The sequence below is a fragment of the Protopterus annectens genome, chromosome 2.part1 (genome assembly GCF_019279795.1).
Source record: "Protopterus annectens isolate FY-2018-M chromosome 2.part1, PAN1.0, whole genome shotgun sequence".
Lineage (NCBI taxonomy): Eukaryota > Metazoa > Chordata > Ceratodontiformes > Protopteridae > Protopterus > Protopterus annectens.
In genome coordinates this window covers 937,052,225-937,070,794 of record NC_056729.1, presented here as the reverse complement: position 1 = coordinate 937,070,794, position 18,570 = coordinate 937,052,225, and the positions used below count along the sequence as shown (strand labels likewise).

Sequence of the window (18,570 nt, the reverse complement as noted above, 5' to 3'; positions counted from 1 at the left end):
GGTTATAGACATGAAAGAGAGGGGAACACCAGGTATGGGGATAGGACTGGGTGTGCAGAGGTGCAATCTCTGCCAGCTTCAGTACAACTGGAGATTACTCTTCACCCTGGGAGCTGTCACCCCCAGGCCCTGCCTCAGAAAATGGAAAAAGTGCTGGGCGGGGACTCAACACAATGAGCCACTGGAATGTGGTCTATATACATCAAGCCTTCTGTCTAGTGTCTCCTCCATAAGCTGTGTCTGCTAATGACAAGTGATAAAAATGTCACCTTCACTTGCACTGCTGCTAGTGGTTACCACTGTTACACCCACCTGTGCAGGACTACCTGACACAGGTGGTACAGGAAGAGCAGTAGGTGTGGAAGCAGCTCTGGCAAGCTGTGATACAGATGTGCTCTCTGTCTCTAATAGTGGTGGTGGTGGCACTGCTGCCAACTGTGAGGGGACAGCAGGCTGTGCCAATGTGGTAGGTCAAGGTCTCTGTGGTGATGCATATAATAGTAAGAGCAGCAGAGAAACATAAAAAATTATAAATAAATGTATAAAAGAGAAAGAATAACAACAAAGAGTGTGGGGGAGTAAATAAACTTAATACCAGGACTTACACAGTTATATCTTCAAACTTTTTGTCTGTGTAATTATATTTGGAAGTGTGGGGAGCCTTTTCCAAAACCCATCATCACATTCAGTATGTCGTAAGATTATGATAACAGTAGGAGTGATTTATCAGGACAGCATATCTGTGCTTGTACCCAGTGATGTTATTTCTATTTTCATAATAATATACCTGTACATATACATGAGAAACATATAGTTCATAGGTAGGTACTAGGCTATTGGCCCTAGGGCCTATATAAGCCTAGCCAAAAAGGTACCCTGGCTTTCACCACCCAAAAAAGTCATTTTCCTGTGCCCCTGTCGAGCAGAGCCACAGAGGTGATCCCCAGGGTGAATTTCCTATTTCCCATCCAATCATCAAGATTTTTCTTGAAGAGTGCTAATGAGGAGCTTTGTTTGATATAGATAGGTAGTTTGTTCTAGAGTATGGGAAGTCTCTGGGACAGGAATCTATCCCTCCACTATGTTCTTTTTATTGTGGTGACAAGGTTTAGGTCCCTAGAGTGTGTAGTTTGGAGGGATTGGGATTTCTTTAAGAGGAGCATGTCCAACAGCTCTAGGTTTGACATAGCTTTGTATGTTAGGCAGAGATCACCTCTGAGTAGGCAATATCCGACGGAGTAAAGCTGGAGTTTTTTGAGATGGTCTGCATAGGGCATCTGTTTGAGGCTGGTAATCCTCTTTGTGAGGTATTTCTGCAGCCTTTCCAGTTGTTGTAGATGTCTTGTGATGTACATATCAAAAGGGGCATTGTACTCTATAATGGGTCTAATGAGTGATGAGTAGAGGGGAACAATGACCTCTTTTTTCCTGGATGAGAAACCTTTTGTGATCAGGTGTGCCACATAGAAGGATTTCCTGACTACTGTGGTGATGTGATTATCAAAGGAGACACTACTGTCCACCTGTGTCCCAAGGTCTCTTATCACACTTTTGGTGTTAAGTAGACTACCACCTATGTGGTAGCTCATGGGTTTAGAGTTTTCAGCAAAGGGGATGACAATGCACTTTTTGGCATTGAGCTTGAGGCCATGGCTTTGACACCAGGCATCTGTCTCAGTGAGGCCCTTTTTAGGATGTCCACTTCATTAGGAGTTTTCATTATGGCTACTAGTTTGCAGTCATCTGTGAACTTCATTAGCCAAAGACCTTCTGTATTAGCCTGTACTTCAGAAAAGTAGATACCAAACAGGAGAGGACACAGGACTGAACCCTGTGGTACTCCACTTGTTACTGGTCTGAAGTTGGATTTGGAGTCTGCTACTTTCACAGTGTGGGTTCTGTCAGTGAGCCAGTTGGAAACCCATCTTGTGACATAGGGATTTATACCTAGTTTAGTGAGTTTATCTATAATTCCAGAGTGGGGGATGGTATCAAAAGCCTTGGCGAGATCTAGATAGGCTGTGTGAACCACCTTACCCTCGTCTACGGCTTTGGTGACTGTTTCAAAGAAGTTTATCAGGTTTAGGAGACATGATCTGCCTTTTACAAATCCAAACTGGGTGGGGTCCAGAGTTTGGAGATTATCAATGTCTTTATTTATAAGTTCCATGATGATACGTTCCATGGCCTTGCGGACCAGGCTCATTAGGCTAATGGGTCAGTAGTTCCCAGGGTCCGTGGTGGCTCCCTCTTTATGGAGTGTGATAACCATCACTGTGCGCCATTCAGTGGGCACAAAACCTGAGGTGAGGCTATGATTGAACATGGTGCTTAGGTGGAGTGCCAGTTCATTCTGCAGTTCATGTAGAACGCAGCCTGGGATGTTTTCAGGTCCCATGGATGCTGTGTACTTGGCTTTGGAGAGTGTGGTTTTTACCTGTGCAGCCTGTTTTAATGGAACCTGTGCAGCCGCGATTACAGGAACTTTGCATTCTTCCGGTATAGATATGGGCCCTTTAGGGGGTGGGAGGGGGGGTAAAGTTAGCACTGAACCTATCTGCCAGGATGTTGGCAATATCAGTTGGTTCTGTATTAGTCCCATTGTGCTGTAACTCAGAGCAGATATGAGTGTTACCATTGAGATTCTTGACATAGCTATAGAATGCATTGTGGTAGTATTTAGAATCAGTGGTGATTTTGTTTTCGTAACTAGCTTTGGAGGATTTTATGAGGGATCTCAGCTTCTTACTAAGGCTGTCCAGGGAGTTCCTCCAAACATGGGATTTTACTCTTTTTTTTGCAACAGTTTCTTTCTTCTCTTGTAGAGTTTGTTTATGGCAGGGGACCACCAGATTGGCTTCCTTTATTTGGAGGATAGTATCTTGGTTCTGTAAGGGATAGCATGATCCATGCACTTGTGTAAGTGCTTATAAAGTGGATTTCTGTAGGATTCAGCAGTTGTACCTCTATTGTCCATCTGCATGGGTGCCATGAAGTTTGCCACTTCTGTCTTAAGAAGCATGAAGTTGGCTTTGGAAAAATTTTGTATGGTGGTTTCCCCAATGGGGGTGGGGGTGGGATGTGGATGTCTAGGGTGATTAGCTTGTGGTTGGATCTGACCAACGAGGAATTGACCTCTGGTGTGGAACACCGGTCGCCCATGGTGGTAATGACCAGGTCTAGGATATTGCTGTACCTGGTGGGGTGTGGATAAGTTGATCTAAGGTGCTGGAATTTATGAATTCCAGAAAACGTTGAGCAAAAGAGTTGGTACATGAGTAGTTTTCCCAGTTAATGGTGGGGTAGTTGAAATCACCCATTATTAGGCTGTTGGGTTGTACCCTAATATTTTCTGGTGTATCAAGAAATGAGGAGTGGGAATCCTGGGGCATGGTGGGGGATCTGTAGCAAGTTACAATTTGGATTGCAGTCTTGCCTAGAGTTAGTTGCACTTGGATAATCTTGGATGCATTATGCTGAGCAACTAGCCTGAAGGTGTGGTTATCCTTAATGAATATGGACAAGCTTTTAGTGTTTCAGTCCAGGTTAGGTGGCTGAAAGGTGTGGTATGAATTATAGCCTGGTAATGCAGGGGTGCTCTCTGGAGCCTTGAACCAGGTCTCTGTCACTGTACAGATGTCGATGTTCTCCATTTTAAGTAGTGCCTCGAGTGAATGCATTCTGAGGTTTAGACTTCTAGCATTGAGTAGCATTACCCTCAGATTTTGCTTGCTTGTACCTGTTATGGTGGTGAATTTTTCATTTGAACCTTGCCTAAAAAAGGCACTATAGAGGTGGAAAGAGTCTTAGCCAGTATCCGGAATCCCAGGGGCGACAGGTGCAGGCCATTTCTGGCAAAGCATCATGGTCTGTCGATCATGTCATCCTAGGCAGACAGATATTGGATCCCCTTAGAATGACACCAGAAGCTTAGCCAATTGTTGAAGTCGATCATTTTGTCCTTGTACTGTGGTATCATTCTGGGTGATGGCAGGATCCTACTCAGGGCTAGGGTCATACCTTTCTGGGCTACAAGATTGGAGAGCTCCTCCATGTCTCTTTTCATGCAGTCCAGGGAGGTACGTCTCAGATCATTCACACCAACATGGACAATGACAGAGTCATATTTGTACTTGTTGTGGAGTGACCTGAGTGCGTGCGTTATGTGGAGGATCCTGACACCCGACAGGCAGCTGACAGTAACTTTCTCCTTGTTTAGCCTGGTGGGTGGAACATCAGTGTGCCTGACAATATAGTCACCTATGACTAGAGTGTTGGGTATGTTGTTATGCCTTATGGGCTGCGGTTGAGTGGCGCACTGCGTTTGTTGGCTATATGTCATTTGGATTGTGTTGGGGGGTGGAGGTTACTTGCGTTTCTGCTTTGGAGGTCTCTGTTGCTTGAGCAGATTTTTATTGAGAGCCTCCATGAATGTAGGTGTGTGTTTTGTGTTGCTATCTATGTGTTTTGGTGGTGTATGTTTTGAGGGACTATGTGATGAGTGTGGTGTGGTGCAAGTGTTTACCTTCTCCTCTTGACTGTCTAGTCCAGTCTTGGGTGAAGAGAGCTTTGATTCCAGTTTGGCTATATAAGTGCATCTCTCACAGGTTGTAGTGCTGGGTGGTAGGAGGAGAGGGTTATCTGTGTACATGAAGCAATTGCTGCATTGCCCCAAGATGCCCAGATTCATCAGGTAGACAGAAGAAAACACTGGGAGCTGACCCTTAGACATGCCTGGATAGGTGCTTATTTATTAAATACTAAAAACTGTTTTCCTCTAGACAAGTGAGGAAAGTTGAGTGCTGTAGTAATTTGTAGTTTATTTAGTGCTTACGACAAGTTCTGAACAAGTGCTGAGCTCAAAGAAACAGATTTGAGTGCTAAAACTAAAAAAACTGGCTAGTTCTAAGGGAAAATTTGAAGAGCAGACTTTATGGTGCTGGGAATAGTGGTCAAACAATAAAAATGTCAAGTGTGGGTGATACACACTGGACAGATACATGCAGTATATACTGTGAAGTGCTTTATGGCTAAAACATAAATTGACCTTGTAATGATATTACTGAAATTAAACATATGCAATTATACACATATAAAATTATGCCGTGATAATAGCATATTTCTGAGGGGGACTGAACCCACAGCCATCCTAAAAATTTCAGTGCACATAGACTTAACATGATGAGCTATTTCTCAACTCAGTTTAATTTCTCCAAGTTCTTTGGGTTTCTAGTACTATGATGGGAATGGACCCCATTCCTAAGACAAATTATGATTAAATTTTGTGAAATTACTATTATTTCAATCTTTGATGTTAGCCAAAAGTGCTCGCACCCACAATGTGCCCAGAGCTGACTCCTTCTGCAATTCATAATGAGTTACATGTATCAGTAACATATCTAAATAAGGCTGTAAATTTTTTTTTTGAGACCCATTGCTCCTACTACTATTGGAACTGTCTGGGTATCCTTCTACCTCATTGCCCTCATTATAGTCTGCAAATTCTGGTATTTTATGGCTTTTTGTTTCTCTGTATGTAAGACACTGTGATCACTGGGTGTAGCAATTTCAATGATCAATGCTACTTTTGTCTTCTTTTTATGGACTACTATATCTGGTTTTCTCGCATCTATTTTTTTTTAACTATTGGTAATGGGCCGTCCCATGTGATATTAACTTCATTATTCTCTGTAATGCTTTGTGGTTCATGTTTCCAATGCTTCTCAGCTACTTCAGTATTATATCTGTATAATCCCCAGTGCAACAGTCCTGCCACATTATCATGCCTTTCACTATAGAGGCCCACCTCCATTGCTGTATCACACTCAGCAACAAGATGCGTGACGGTTTCCAGTTCTGCTTTATAGAACCTGCATTTGTCTGTTTCTCCCACATATTCAGGGGACTTTGTAAACCAACATATACGTAGTCCAGTATTTTGGGTCGACAATATTAACCTTTCATCTTTTGGTTTAAATTCACCTCTCCTTAACCATTTCTACATCAGATCCTGATTGAAATTAGGTTATTTCAGGAGTTTTCTGTACTTGCAACTATATTTATGCCTTTTCCATATTTCTTGCCTTCTTATCTGATCCTTCTCCTTATATTCTTTCTTTTTTTTGGCACATTCAGTTGCTGCCTGATTTTTATCTACTTCTGGTTTGATTTCCATTACGGCTTGACTCCAATATGCTTCTGCTAAACTAAGCATGGAGGTCATCTTGGACTTGTTCTCATCATGTTTCAAAACATTCACTATATTTGGATCTGATGAGGTCAGCAGATATGTACGCATTCCTACAGTTGCAGATCTATACATGTAATCAATTTTGAGGCCCATACCTCCTGAACAAGGAATATATAATCTTGGTACACATCATTTGATAAATGTAAAGCATTTTTCTTGTTTTCTTATCCAACTGATGTAATACCTTTTGGAGCCAATCAGTCACCACAAAACTGTAAGTTAGAATAGGAAGAGCAAATTGGTTTGTAGCTTGGACTTTGCTCCTAGATGTTAGTATTAATTGTAGTCTTCTAAAATATTCCTTACTGAATTTTGTTTGCATTTGTTCTTGTTATATTGTTGATCCTTCATCAGGTCCCAAATATTTATATACTGCATCCTGCTCAAGTTCCTTTATATTACATTTCTGTCCCAGACTGATATTTTCTTTGTGCTGCAGCTTTCCTATTTTTAATGTTGCTTTTGGACATTTATTAAGACCAAATGTGTGGGTGCTGGAATCATGGGGGGGGTGTGCCCTGAAACTGTGGCTGAAGTAGCGATTACATGGAATTATCTGCATTGGTGTTTCTGAGGTAACCACAAGCTCTGGCAGCCACAAACAGATGATGTGAGTAAGAAAATATTTTCTTCCATCTGCCCGAGTTTACATTTACAATAGAAATACCTATCCAAGTGTTTCTAAGGCATATTGATCAATTTCTTTCATCAAGAATTTTGGATAAAGCCAAAAATAACATGTGAATGAAGGCTCAGAACTAGGGACAATTTTTAACTATTACTTATTCATTTAAAATTTTAACAAAACAGGTTTGGCATCAACATGTATTTTGTGAATAATAGAAGTATGAAACTTTAATGTCTGGCATTAAAGACTGACCATCATCCTTTGCATACCTTTCAACTTTTGCTAAATAATTCTAGACAAAGCCAAAAATAATGGTGGGATAAAGGGAAATCAATCAGGGACAGATTTTAAATACTGCTCTTATAACCTTAGAAAGCTGTTAAAATAACAGATGTCCTTCTATATCACTGTTGTAGTGTCCAAAATAGAAGGGATCTCCTGCCCAGGGTAGCCCGACGCTTAGACTGTACAAAAGCCAAATGATCTTGTATGCAGCATGTATCACATCCTTTCTCCCTGCACAGAACATAGACCATAAAAGGGATGTACAGACACAACTACCCAGAACTTCTTTGCCGCTAGTTCAAACCCCATTATTACTAGTTCATCTGAATGACTTCTTGCTGTACTGAATACTTAGCCACCAGGTAAGTGTCCCATTGGGGTTGTTTTTTTTTTATCTTTTCTTGGTCTTGTATTTTATTTTGCTACATAGAGTTCATGTCATCCAAGAAGGAAAAATGTCAGTGTGGGAGGCAGATCATCACAAACAGTGTCTCTTTTGTTTGGGTGCTTCCCACAACCATAGTTCTTGTAGCATCTGTAAGGCATTTATGCCTAATATACTTAGAAGCTATTTGTCTTCCCTGCCCATTTATCTTGAAACCCAGTGGCTTAAACAGTTGGCCTAGGGTAACATAGCAGAATCATTTAATGCTGAGATACAAGAAGTTTCTTATGGATTCTTTAGCTGTCCAGCCTCCACTGGGTGTCCCTCTAGAAGCAGGTAATAGCTCTGTAGGTCATTCGGTATCTACGTTGGATTCCTCTGCCATGACCCTGTTGGAGGCCACCATGGATCCGTCCTCTTCACACATCCTCTGACATTTTTCATGTGTCTGCTATTGACATCGATGGGGAAACCATGGTTGATTATCTTGGATGGCCCTAGAGGGGATTCTGCAGATATTGTTTAGGGGGATGTTCCGGATTCTCTTACTGAATCTTGCCAAGAGTCAGAACCTCCAGTATTTGTTAGGGCTAATGTCCCTTCCAAGAATAGACAAAAACTGAAGCATGTTTCAATCCGTCCTAAGAATCCTTAAGGGAATGACAAGAGTTTACCCAGGACTGCCTTGCCTCATCAAGGGGGTTTAGTACCTGCTTCTCCTTGGACCTCTACCCCTTCTAAATGGCTTAGGGATCCGGATTCCTCAGATGAGGATTCAGTGTCTGATGAGGTGTCTTTTTATCCTATTCTTCACAGATGCCTTCAACTTTGGTTTATGGTTCTGATGAAGAGGAGTCTGTTAGCCCTAAGTCTCCTTTTGATGAATTGTCCTTTGGGGGCACAGTTACTAGGATGAGGGAATACTTTAAATGGAATTCTTCTCAAGTGTCTGATATTCAGAGAAGGTATTATGAGTTGCTTCAGTTGGATACTCCTAAACCATTGACAGTGCCCCCTGTGTTGGGCTGTTGGCTGCCTTGCTAGATACCTTCCTTGCTGCTTCCAAGTCTAATGATTCTCAGCCTCCTGCTCCTAAGAAACCTGATAGGTTCTATAAGGTTTCTAAGGATTGTCAGTTATTATTAAATGTCCTTCTGCTGATCCTGCTGTGGTGTCAGTCTCTTCTGCCAAACGTCTAAGATTTTGCCATCTTCCAAACTTTTACCTTCAGGTAAGGATAGTATGGCAACAGAGAACATTGGTAAAAAAGTTTACACTGCTTTTACTTTGGTTTTTAAGGTTGTTAATTACCAGGCCCACATGACCAGGTATGCTCTGGCCTTGATTGCTCAAGCTTGTTAGTTTATTTCTGATCTCCCTGATTCTGGAGGCAAATCCTCTGCCTTTATTATTTTTAGGTTCTGCTTCTCAAGTGCCTTGCCACTCTATTATGTCGCTATGATGCCGCTGACACCTCTTCAAGGGGAGTGGCTTTAAGGTCTGTTATGAGGCATTATTCTTGGTTTCGTCTCCAGTCTCTGCCAGAGGACATTAAGGCCAAGTTGTTGGATGCTCCTTTGGATAATAAACATTTTTTTGAAACTGCTGCTGCTGACATGTTTAAGTCTCTTCAAGAGAAAGCCAAAGCCTTGCAGAACTTTAAACATATTTTTGTCTCTCCTATCTCTAAGTTCCAGAGGAGTTATCTTTCTAGATCTGCTTTTGTTCACAGGCAACCTGACCAGGCCTCCAAGGACAGGAAGAGTGGGAGGGACCCCTCTGCTAAAGCTTTTTTGATTTCTGTGACCCAGAAGGCTCCTTTATTTGATAAGCCTGCTTCTCTTTGAGAATCCCCCCCTCCTTCTTTTAGACCAGGTTCCTTTGTCCCTTCAACTTTCCCTTTGTCTTCCAAATTGGTGTCTCATCACTTCAGACTCTTGAGTTCTTTCTATCATCTCTCAGGGTTACTTCATAGTATGCAAGTCTCTCCCTCTTTTATCAGGGATTCCTCAACCTCCTCTAGAAAATCTTCCTCATTTCCTGGAGGTTCTAGGATCCCTGATGAACCAAGGAACCATTCAACCTGTCCCCCCTTCCTGAGTGAGAAAGGGTGTTTATTGGAGGATGTTCCTGGTTCCTCAAAAGGAGGGCACATGAAGACCTATTCTGTATCTCTTGTGGCTCAACACCTTTCTCAAGGTCCCTCTTTTCATATGCTTACTCTTCAAACACTGTTTCCTCTTTTATTATCCCAGGCTTTTCTGGTGTCCCAGAATCTGAAAGATGCTTACCTTCAGATTACCCTCTTTTCAGGAAGTTTTTACATTTCTCTGCGTCTTCCTTTCATTTTCAGTTCTCTGCTTTGTCCTTTCACCTCTCTGCTGCCCCAAGGGTATTCACAAAATGCCTAGCTCCTGTGAATGCTTTCTGCTGGCTCAAAGGCTTTCAGATATTTTCTTATCTAGATGACCTATTGCTTCAGATGCCTTCTCCCTGTTGCCTGTTACAAAATCTGGAGTTCACCATCTCTCTTCTTCAAAGGCTGGAGTTCACTATCAACTTCCAAAAGTCCATCCTATCTCCCTCTTAGGATCATGTGTAGCTGGAATACAGGATTCAGACAGTGCCAATGTTGGCCTCTCTTCCATCTCTATAAGTTTTGCCATTGAACAGCCTTCTTTCAGCCTCTTCTTCCTCTGACAGCCATGCCAGCCAGAGAGTTTCTTCAGGCCTTAGGATTCATGGGCTCTTCTATTCTAATGCTTCTTCTTGCCAGACTACATATGCAGAAGCTTCAGTGGTACCTCAAGTCAATTTGTTAACAACACTGTCTCCCTCTGGATGTCAGTTTACCTCTCCTTCCCTGTCTAAAGAAGGAATTTGAGTGGTGGATTCAGTAGTTTACTCTCAACCCAGTCCAGCCCTTTCAGCCTCTAGTCCCTTCTTTAAGAACTGTCCACTGATACCTCAGACATGAGGTGGGGGGTTTCTTTTGGTCACCTGAAAGTTCAGGGTCCCTGGCCTCCCCATCAGAAGTCAGACCATATCAACATCAAAGAGATGAGAGCTCTGATTCTGGGCCTTCAAGCTTTCACCCCATGGTCTCTCAAGGCCCCTTGAAAGTGGACACAGAGAAATCAACAGTGATGTGATATGTCAACAAGCAGGGATGCACAATATCTCACATCTTCTGCAGGATGGCTCTTCAAGCTTGGGAGGTGGTTCTCAGTTTTCAGTTAACTCTTCAAGTAGTACACATTCCTTCAGAGCACACTCTAGTGGCAGACTGTCTGAGCAGGTCCAAAACACAGGCTCACAAATGGCTGTTCACAGAGATGTATTTCTGGATATTGTCCATCAGTGGGGTATTCCTCAGGTAGATCTTTTTGGCTCCCATCTGAAAAGACAGCTTTCTCTCTTCTTTTCCAGAGTGCCATGCCATCTGGTGTGGAAGACAGATGCCCTTTCTTTTCCTTGGAAGGGGATGTTTAAACTTTCCCTCCTCTTCCTCTACTTCCAAGATTCCTGCAAAAGATTCAGCTGGACTCCGCCAAAATCTTGTTAGTGACTCCCTTTTAGCCAATATAGCACTGGTTCTCCCTCTTAATGCATCTGGCCAGAGTCAATCACCACAAGTTAGCTCACTGGTTGGATCTTCTCACACAGAACAAGGGGGTCTCTCATCTATCCTCATTTGTCCACTCTTCAACTGACACTGTGGGTGATAGGGTTTTGATCCCTTTCAGGCACCTTTTTTCTGAGAACATGCTCAGGGTTTTACAGGAGACAAGTAAACCCTCAACCAGAAAATCTTATATGTCCAAATAGAAAAGACTTTCTGTCTGGTGCCATGCTCATAACCAGGACCCCTTTTTAGTGGGGGTCCCTCTGATCCTCTCTTATTTGTGAGCTTTGTAGTCTGGCCTGGCCTATTCTTCTGTGAAGGCCAATTTGTCAGCCATTTCTGCTTGTCTGCTTTTGAATCCTCCTTTGACTTCTTGTTTTGAGGTCAAACAATTTCTTAAAGGCGTCCTGCACATTAGGCCTCCAAGGAAACCTATTCTTCCTCCTTGAGGTCTTAATTTTGTTTTGGAAAAATTGATTCAGGCTCCTTTTGAGCATAAAGATTCTGCTTCTTTGAAACATTGTACCCAGAAGACTGTTTTGTCGCTGGCTGTTACTTCTTCTCAGAGGGTTTCTAAGCTCCAGTCCCTTATGGCCATTTCTTCTGTTTTGTTTTATTTACAAGGACAAGGTGTCTGTTCATACTAATACTTCTTTTATTCTCAAGGTAGTAAATGAATTATCCCTGAAACAGTCAGTACAACTTCCTTCCTTCCTTTTTTCCTTCTCCTCAGTCTGCCAGTGAGAAAACCCGACATATATTGGATTTGCAGACACAGCTCAGGTACTATTTGAATAAAACTATGGCATTTTTAAATCAGATCAGCTTTTTGTTTCCTTTCATCCCAGGACATTGGGTTTGGCTGTTTCTAAGCAAATCATCTTCTCCTGGATATCTACAGCCATTTCTTTTTCTTATACTTTTCATGGCAAACCTTTGTCTACTTCTGTTAGAGCTCATTCCACTAGGGCTGTTGCCTCTTTTGGTGCTTTCTTCAAGGGGTTAGACACCAATTCCAACCTTCAGCACATACCTTTACTAAGCATTAAAAGTTGGATATGGTTTCTAGGACAAGAACAGGTTTTATTGAAACCATTTTATGTGGATTTGTTGAGGGCTTTTCTCAGCCTTCCACCTCCCATTCTGTTTCTTGAGCTTCTTTACTCTCCTTTCTGTTTTGGATACTGCAACAGTGATATAGAAGGACATAGTACAGTTGTGTAAAATCTTACTGTGATGATGTGAGGTATTGCTAGCTATGCCAGGAGAAGTAGGGCAGTGGGTGTGTAACATATGCCAGCATAGCTAGCTGGAGTTTTGTAAAGAATTATATGTCATTTGTATATCAAACTGATTTGTACAGGTGCTTGTGTTGAAAATGTATCAACAGTGGGTCCTACTGGACAGAACATTAATACATCTGTATGTCAGACCATATTGTAACTGTTGAAATGAATATATTGTAACAGAGGACACAGGAAGAGAAGAGGTTAATCTCAGTCCAGCTAAATTTGAGAAATATTCTAAAATTAAATTACCTGATGTGACTCCCCACCTCAGGCCCAGTAATCAAGGAGCCTCAGTCCTCACCACTAGTACCAGTGTCAAAAGACTTCCTGTCAAAAGAAAAAAGAAAAGAAAAGATAGTCACCTTATGTGTAATTCTCTGATGCTGGATTGGGATGAAAGTGAATGAATAAATGGCCTCATTCATATATTTCACGTTGCTGCTGTCACACATCATACAGCTTGTCTCTTCATCCCACCCCTACCCCCTAAAAGGCAACACTCATCTAGGTATCCATCTTACAACCAGAGTATAGAAACATATTTTAACTTGTTGATCACAGATGTATATTCACAATATGACACTTTACTCTTACCTCCCAAAGTTAGCCACTTGTATATACTTCTGATATGTGATTGTGGGAAAAGAGAAAAAAACTGTAACAGTCATGTATTCCAGCCTGTTGCTCATAGATAGTACACTGACCCTACACAAGCTATACTGATATTATGTGCATACCTGTGAGGCATGATTGTGTGAAAAGTTAAAGAAATAATGACCACACTGTCACAGTCCCACAAAAGCCACAGTCAACCTTTGTGCATACCTTTGTAGTTTAACTGCGAGAAAAATTTGAGAAATAATGACCATACTTCCCTCCAGTCTCAAACAAGTTATATTGACCTTCTGTGCATACCCATGAGGTTTGATTGTGAGAAGAATTTAAGAAATAGTAATCTCACTGTTCCCAGCCCCCACCACCCACAAACACAAGCTACAGCAACTTTCTGTGCACACCTCTGAGTAGTGTCAGTTGTAGTACAGGTGAATCCAGGGCAGAAGCTCTCAATAAGCTTCTGTCAAGCTCCACTTCTACAACCTGAGATGTGGAGACTGTCAGAATTTTGATGTTCTGTGATGCATTTTATGTTTTATTTTTAAAATATAATGACTTGTAATGTATGGATCATTGAGATTATGCTCTGAATTTGGGGAAAAAGCATGATTTGACATTGGAAAGGTTCTTAACAAGTTTTTATTAAATACCTGTTGCTACTGTTAAGCTTTAGTTACACATTTGAACATTAACAGCAATCCAAATACTGCATTTACATTTTTTCTAAAGTCCAACTGAAATACTTAACAGTCTGAATGAAGTGCTTAATAGTTTCCCACCACTCTTCGGTGGTGGTTTCTCTCTCTCTCTCTCTGTGGCAACAATAAGTGTGTTATAGCACTACTGCACATTCCTGTATAACTTTTGGATATATGGCCACCAGATTACATACCATGCAGGTGCAAATTTAGCTTAATTTGTACATTTCTATGAAGTTTCAGTGCAGTCATTCCAAATGTAACTTGTATTTACACTACATGCTTCTTTCATCATAGATCTGTTTCTGTTATGGCAGTAGACAGATAAAAACCCGTCCTTTTAGATTACTAAGTGCCCCTTTTGCCTTCCGCCCCTGCAGCCTTCAGCAGTCTGGCACCCCTGACCAAATGACATTCTTATATCATCTGAGAAAGTTTTGACAACTTCCAGTTGTGCTTTCAGCTCCTCTTCTGATGAACTATATAGTTTTATCTCATCCACAAAATGAAGAGACATCTTTACACTTGGCTGTTTTCTTGGAGCCAAATTGTAACCATGTCCTAATCTGTTAAATTTATTTTATTTATTTATTTACATTTGTTTACAGGGAAATTCCGACTGGACACAGGTCCTTTTTCAGCGGAGGCCCGGGGAGAAAAGCTTCACAGAATGACATGATAGATGATAAACAATAACAATCAAGGTATGTATACTGTAGAGGTGATCATGACATGGAGAAATACAGGAGCAAATTCGGTACAATTGAGTAGCAAGTTGTAATTACAAACCTTGAGAAATAAGAAGTAAAATACAATGCTACAGATTTTCTAAACAGTAACTAGATAACAATAATAACTGACTAAATGATAACTAAATCCTGGAAGGATTAACAAGCAGTGAATAATCTTCAGTTCAGTTTTATAGTGATAGAAGGGATACTCTATCTAAATCTGGGAAAGGAGAGAAGGGTTGGGGGGTTATTAGTCAGGGTTTGGGCAAGGACAAAGCCAGTGTGAATTTAGGTGAGATTTAAGTGCTGCCTTGAAAAGACTGCAGGAAGGAAGGGTAGTTATGGTAGTGGGAAGGTTGCTCCAGAGCTTGGATATAGTGCAGGAAAATAGAGCTTCACCTGCTGAGTTTTTGGCTTTGGTAACCTGGAGTAGATTTTTGTTGCAGGAATGTAGTGGTCTAGAAGAGTGGTAGGGTTGGAGAATTGTATGGAGAGATGGGATTCAGAGAGGGTGGTTTACTAGTTTATGAGCAAAGGTGAGTTGAGTTTGGTGTAGGAGTTGTGGGAGCTCAAGCCAGTCAATGTCTCTAAGGGAGACAGTGGTGGCTGCGATAGGAGACACCAGTGGCAATTTTTGTGATTTTATTGTAGCAGGCTTCAAGTTTGTGTAGGTCTGACTGTCTAAGATTTGCAAGTATGGGTGATGTGTAGAGTAGGGTGGAGATTAGTTAGGAATTGGCAAAAGAGATTCTTGCTGGTTTGATGACTTATTGGCAGCTTCTGTATAAGGCACCCAGTTTTTTCTGAACTTATTTTTATTGTTAGTGATATGTGGGTGTCAAATTTGAGATTATTATCTGGCTTTATGCCAAGTAGTTTTGTGTGTACTGATGGTGAAATGGAGGTATTTTCCTTGGCTTGAAGAGTGAAGTGTGGGGTGTTTGAGGTAGATTTGGAGGACTGGAAGATGAGGAGTTTGGTTTTATTTGGATTGAGGAGAAGCTGGGAATTAGATAGCCAGCTTTCAAATGAAGAGAAAGATTCTTGAGTGATCTGTTGGAGTTCTATTAGAGTTGGGACTGAGCAGATGAGGGTGGAATCATCTGCATACTGTATGAGGGAGGCATGTTTGGTGGCAGTGTGCAGGTTGTTGGTGAAAAGGGAGAAAAGTAGGGGGGCAAGGATGGAGCCTTGGGGAAGCCTAAGAGTAACAAGGAGGTGAGGAGATAGATTGTTGTCCCAGATGACTGATTGCTGGCAGCCTTGTAAATAGCTGTGGAACCAGTTTGTGGCTGGTGTGGAGAAAGAGAGGGTGAATAGAGCAGAGAGTAGTAGATCGTGTGACACAGTATCAAAGGTTTTAGATAGATCCAGAAATACAGCAGAGGAGAGGAGGCCATTGTTTTAGTGATGGAGGATAGTGTTGGTGAAGGAGACGAGAGCAGTTGTTGTGCTGTGGTGTGGTCTGAAACCATGCTGGGTATTGGAGAGGAGGTTATTGTGGTCTGAAACCATGCTTGGTATTGGAGAGGAGGTTATTGTTAAGGAGGAATTTAGAGACCTGTGAGTTGATGCATTTCTCAAGTATCTTGGAGAGGGGGTAGAGAATGGCAATGGGGCTGTAGTTGGAGAGGTCAGTGGAGGAGCTACCTTTGTGGAGAGGAATGATGTGTGATATTTTCCACAGCATGGGTACATATGATTCAGATATGGAGCGATTGATTAATATGGAAATAGGATAAGCTAGGACATCAGCTGCTATCTTTAGGTATTCAGCGGGCAGGTAGTCGGCTGCTAGTTCTGTGGGTTTTAGTTTTGTCAGGAGTCTTTTTATGTAGGAGGTGGGTACTGTGGAGAGAAAGAAGGTAGGGAGGGGTGGTTTTGGGTTGGGCGAGGCAGAAATTAGTGTAGGGAAGTGTTTTTTTGTTAGGGATAGAATGGATTCTGTGAAGTGTTTATTGAAGGAATCAGCAATGCTACTGGTGGAGAGAGGGGTGGTTGGTAGGGGGGGTGCTTGCTTTTCCTGGGCAGAGTATAGAGTTAATTGTGGACCAGAATTGCTTGGGGTTATTCTGGGAGAAGTTTAGGGACATCTGACAGAAAAGTGCTTTGTCTGCTTTTACTTGCTTTTTGACGTTGTTACATAGTTCAAGGAAGAGTTGCCTATCTGAGGAGTTTTTAGTTATGCTCCAGCATTCCCATGTTTTATCCCAGGTTTTCATAAGGCCCCTGGTGTTTTTTTGTAGCTAGGGGGAGCTCTTAGTTCTGATTCTGGTGTTTCTCAGGGGGACATGGGAGTTAAGGATGTTGAGGAAGGTACTGTTAAAGAAATGGACTGCTTCGTCTAGGTTGAGGTACTTTAGAGGTGATCAGTTTACATGCTGGAGGGAGGAGGTGAAGGAGTTGGGGTTAAAATATGCTTTGTTGCAAATAAGTCTGTGGGTAATGGGTTTGCAATCATTAATGTGATTTTTTAGTAGGAAGGTTGGGGAATGTTCACTGAGGGAGTCAGGTAAACAGCCTGCTAGGTAGGTATGAGGGGCTTTGTTAACTAAGTCGCCGTCAAGAATGCTGTGGTTATTGGGGTTTTTATTGATCCTAGTGGGGGGGGGTTGTATTAGCATGAGAGAAACCATGGAGATTTAGGTGGAGGGCTAGGCAGTTGCAGTATAGCCAACTGATGTTAAAGTCCCCGAGGATGATAGTTTCTTGAGGTAGGGAGAGATTGGCCCAGTCTAGAAGGTTTTCAGGGGGTATATTTTGGCCTGATGGGAAATAGCACCCTATAATGTTGATCGATTTATTAGGGTTTAATTTGAGGGTGGTGTAAAGTATTTCTTCCTTGTCAAACTGGGGAGATGATTTGGTGAGGATTTGGATTTTGAGGTGGTGTTTCTACAACCGTGCCACACCTCCTCCTTTTCTGGATAGTCTGTCCTTTTGGAAGATGTTGTATCCAGGTGGAAGTATTTCCTCACTTTTGATGTGAGGTTTGAGCCACAATTCAGTTAGGATAAGGATGTCAGGGAAGTAGAGGCTTATGGAGGTCTTGGATTTTATTACAGATGCTTCTGATGTTGACATAATGAGGGGGTTATTTGGGTTTTTGTTGCTTATGATTTGGGAGATGGGGGAGTTGTTTGGAAGGGGGTTTGTGGAGATGTTGGTGATAGTGGGACCAGGATTGCGGTGCACATCTCCACTGAGAGCAAGTTTAGAGAGAGAGTGTTCTGAATATGTTTTATATATGCAGTAAAAATTGCTGTATTTTATGGATATTTTGTGTTCAAATGTGGTGGGGGCTTGGTAATTGAGCAGTTGTACTGGGAGGAGGTAGTTTGTGGTTGGGGTAATGAAATTATGCAGTGGGTGTTTGAGGGGAGTTGATGAGAGAGTGCAGTGGAAATGGGTGGGGGTATGACTGTAGCTGTTTGGTAGGATGTAATATAGGCTAGAATAGTGCAGATGAGGATTATAACAGTATTACCTAGTGGCATGGTTGCTTTGGGTTAGGATGTGAGATTAAGCAGGTAAGTGGGGTAGAGAGGTGGAGAATTTCAGCGGTAAGACTTGACTGAGGAGTAAATATGGGAGTGGCTTTTAGCTAAAGATAAATGTAGATGTATTGGGGTGGGTTGGACGCAAAGTGAGCATAGCGAACAGAGCGGGGCTTAAACCCCCGGCAAAGGATTGAGTGGGGGAGATAGAGCTAATATGCAAAACAAAAATATGTTTGAGGTCATAAGTCAACAGTGCAGAAATAAATGCAAGTGCACTAATAAATACAAGTTATATCAAAAAGTATATTCAATTCTCTATACAGGCAAGATGTATTTGCCCTGATCCTATCTGTCTTAACAAACCCAAATGTTTAGAGTGTGGCTTCTTGCAACAAAAACAGCAATAACACGAGGTTCCTGACAATTGTAATGTAAATATCCCAGTAATAACTACAGAAAAATATTTAGTATGTTGATTAAGCCCTTAAGCACTTAGATATTAGAGTTTATACCAATAAAAGAAAAAAAATCTTTGACAATGAAAACCAATATGAAAATAGGCAA

The 18,570-nt window shown here is 41.8% G+C and overlaps 1 protein-coding gene across 1 annotated transcript in view; it reads left to right on the top strand.

Annotated features, from left to right (window-relative positions):
* The first annotated feature begins 262 nt into the window (after positions 1–262).
* The window catches only part of LOC122794921 (cornifin-A-like), a 40,282-nt gene continuing 21,974 nt past the window's right edge, over positions 263–18,570 (top strand). Inside the window, exon 1 of the mRNA XM_044063514.1 lies at positions 263–466. Within this exon, the coding sequence (XP_043919449.1) occupies positions 263–466 (204 nt within the window). The remainder of the gene's footprint in view (positions 467–18,570) is intronic.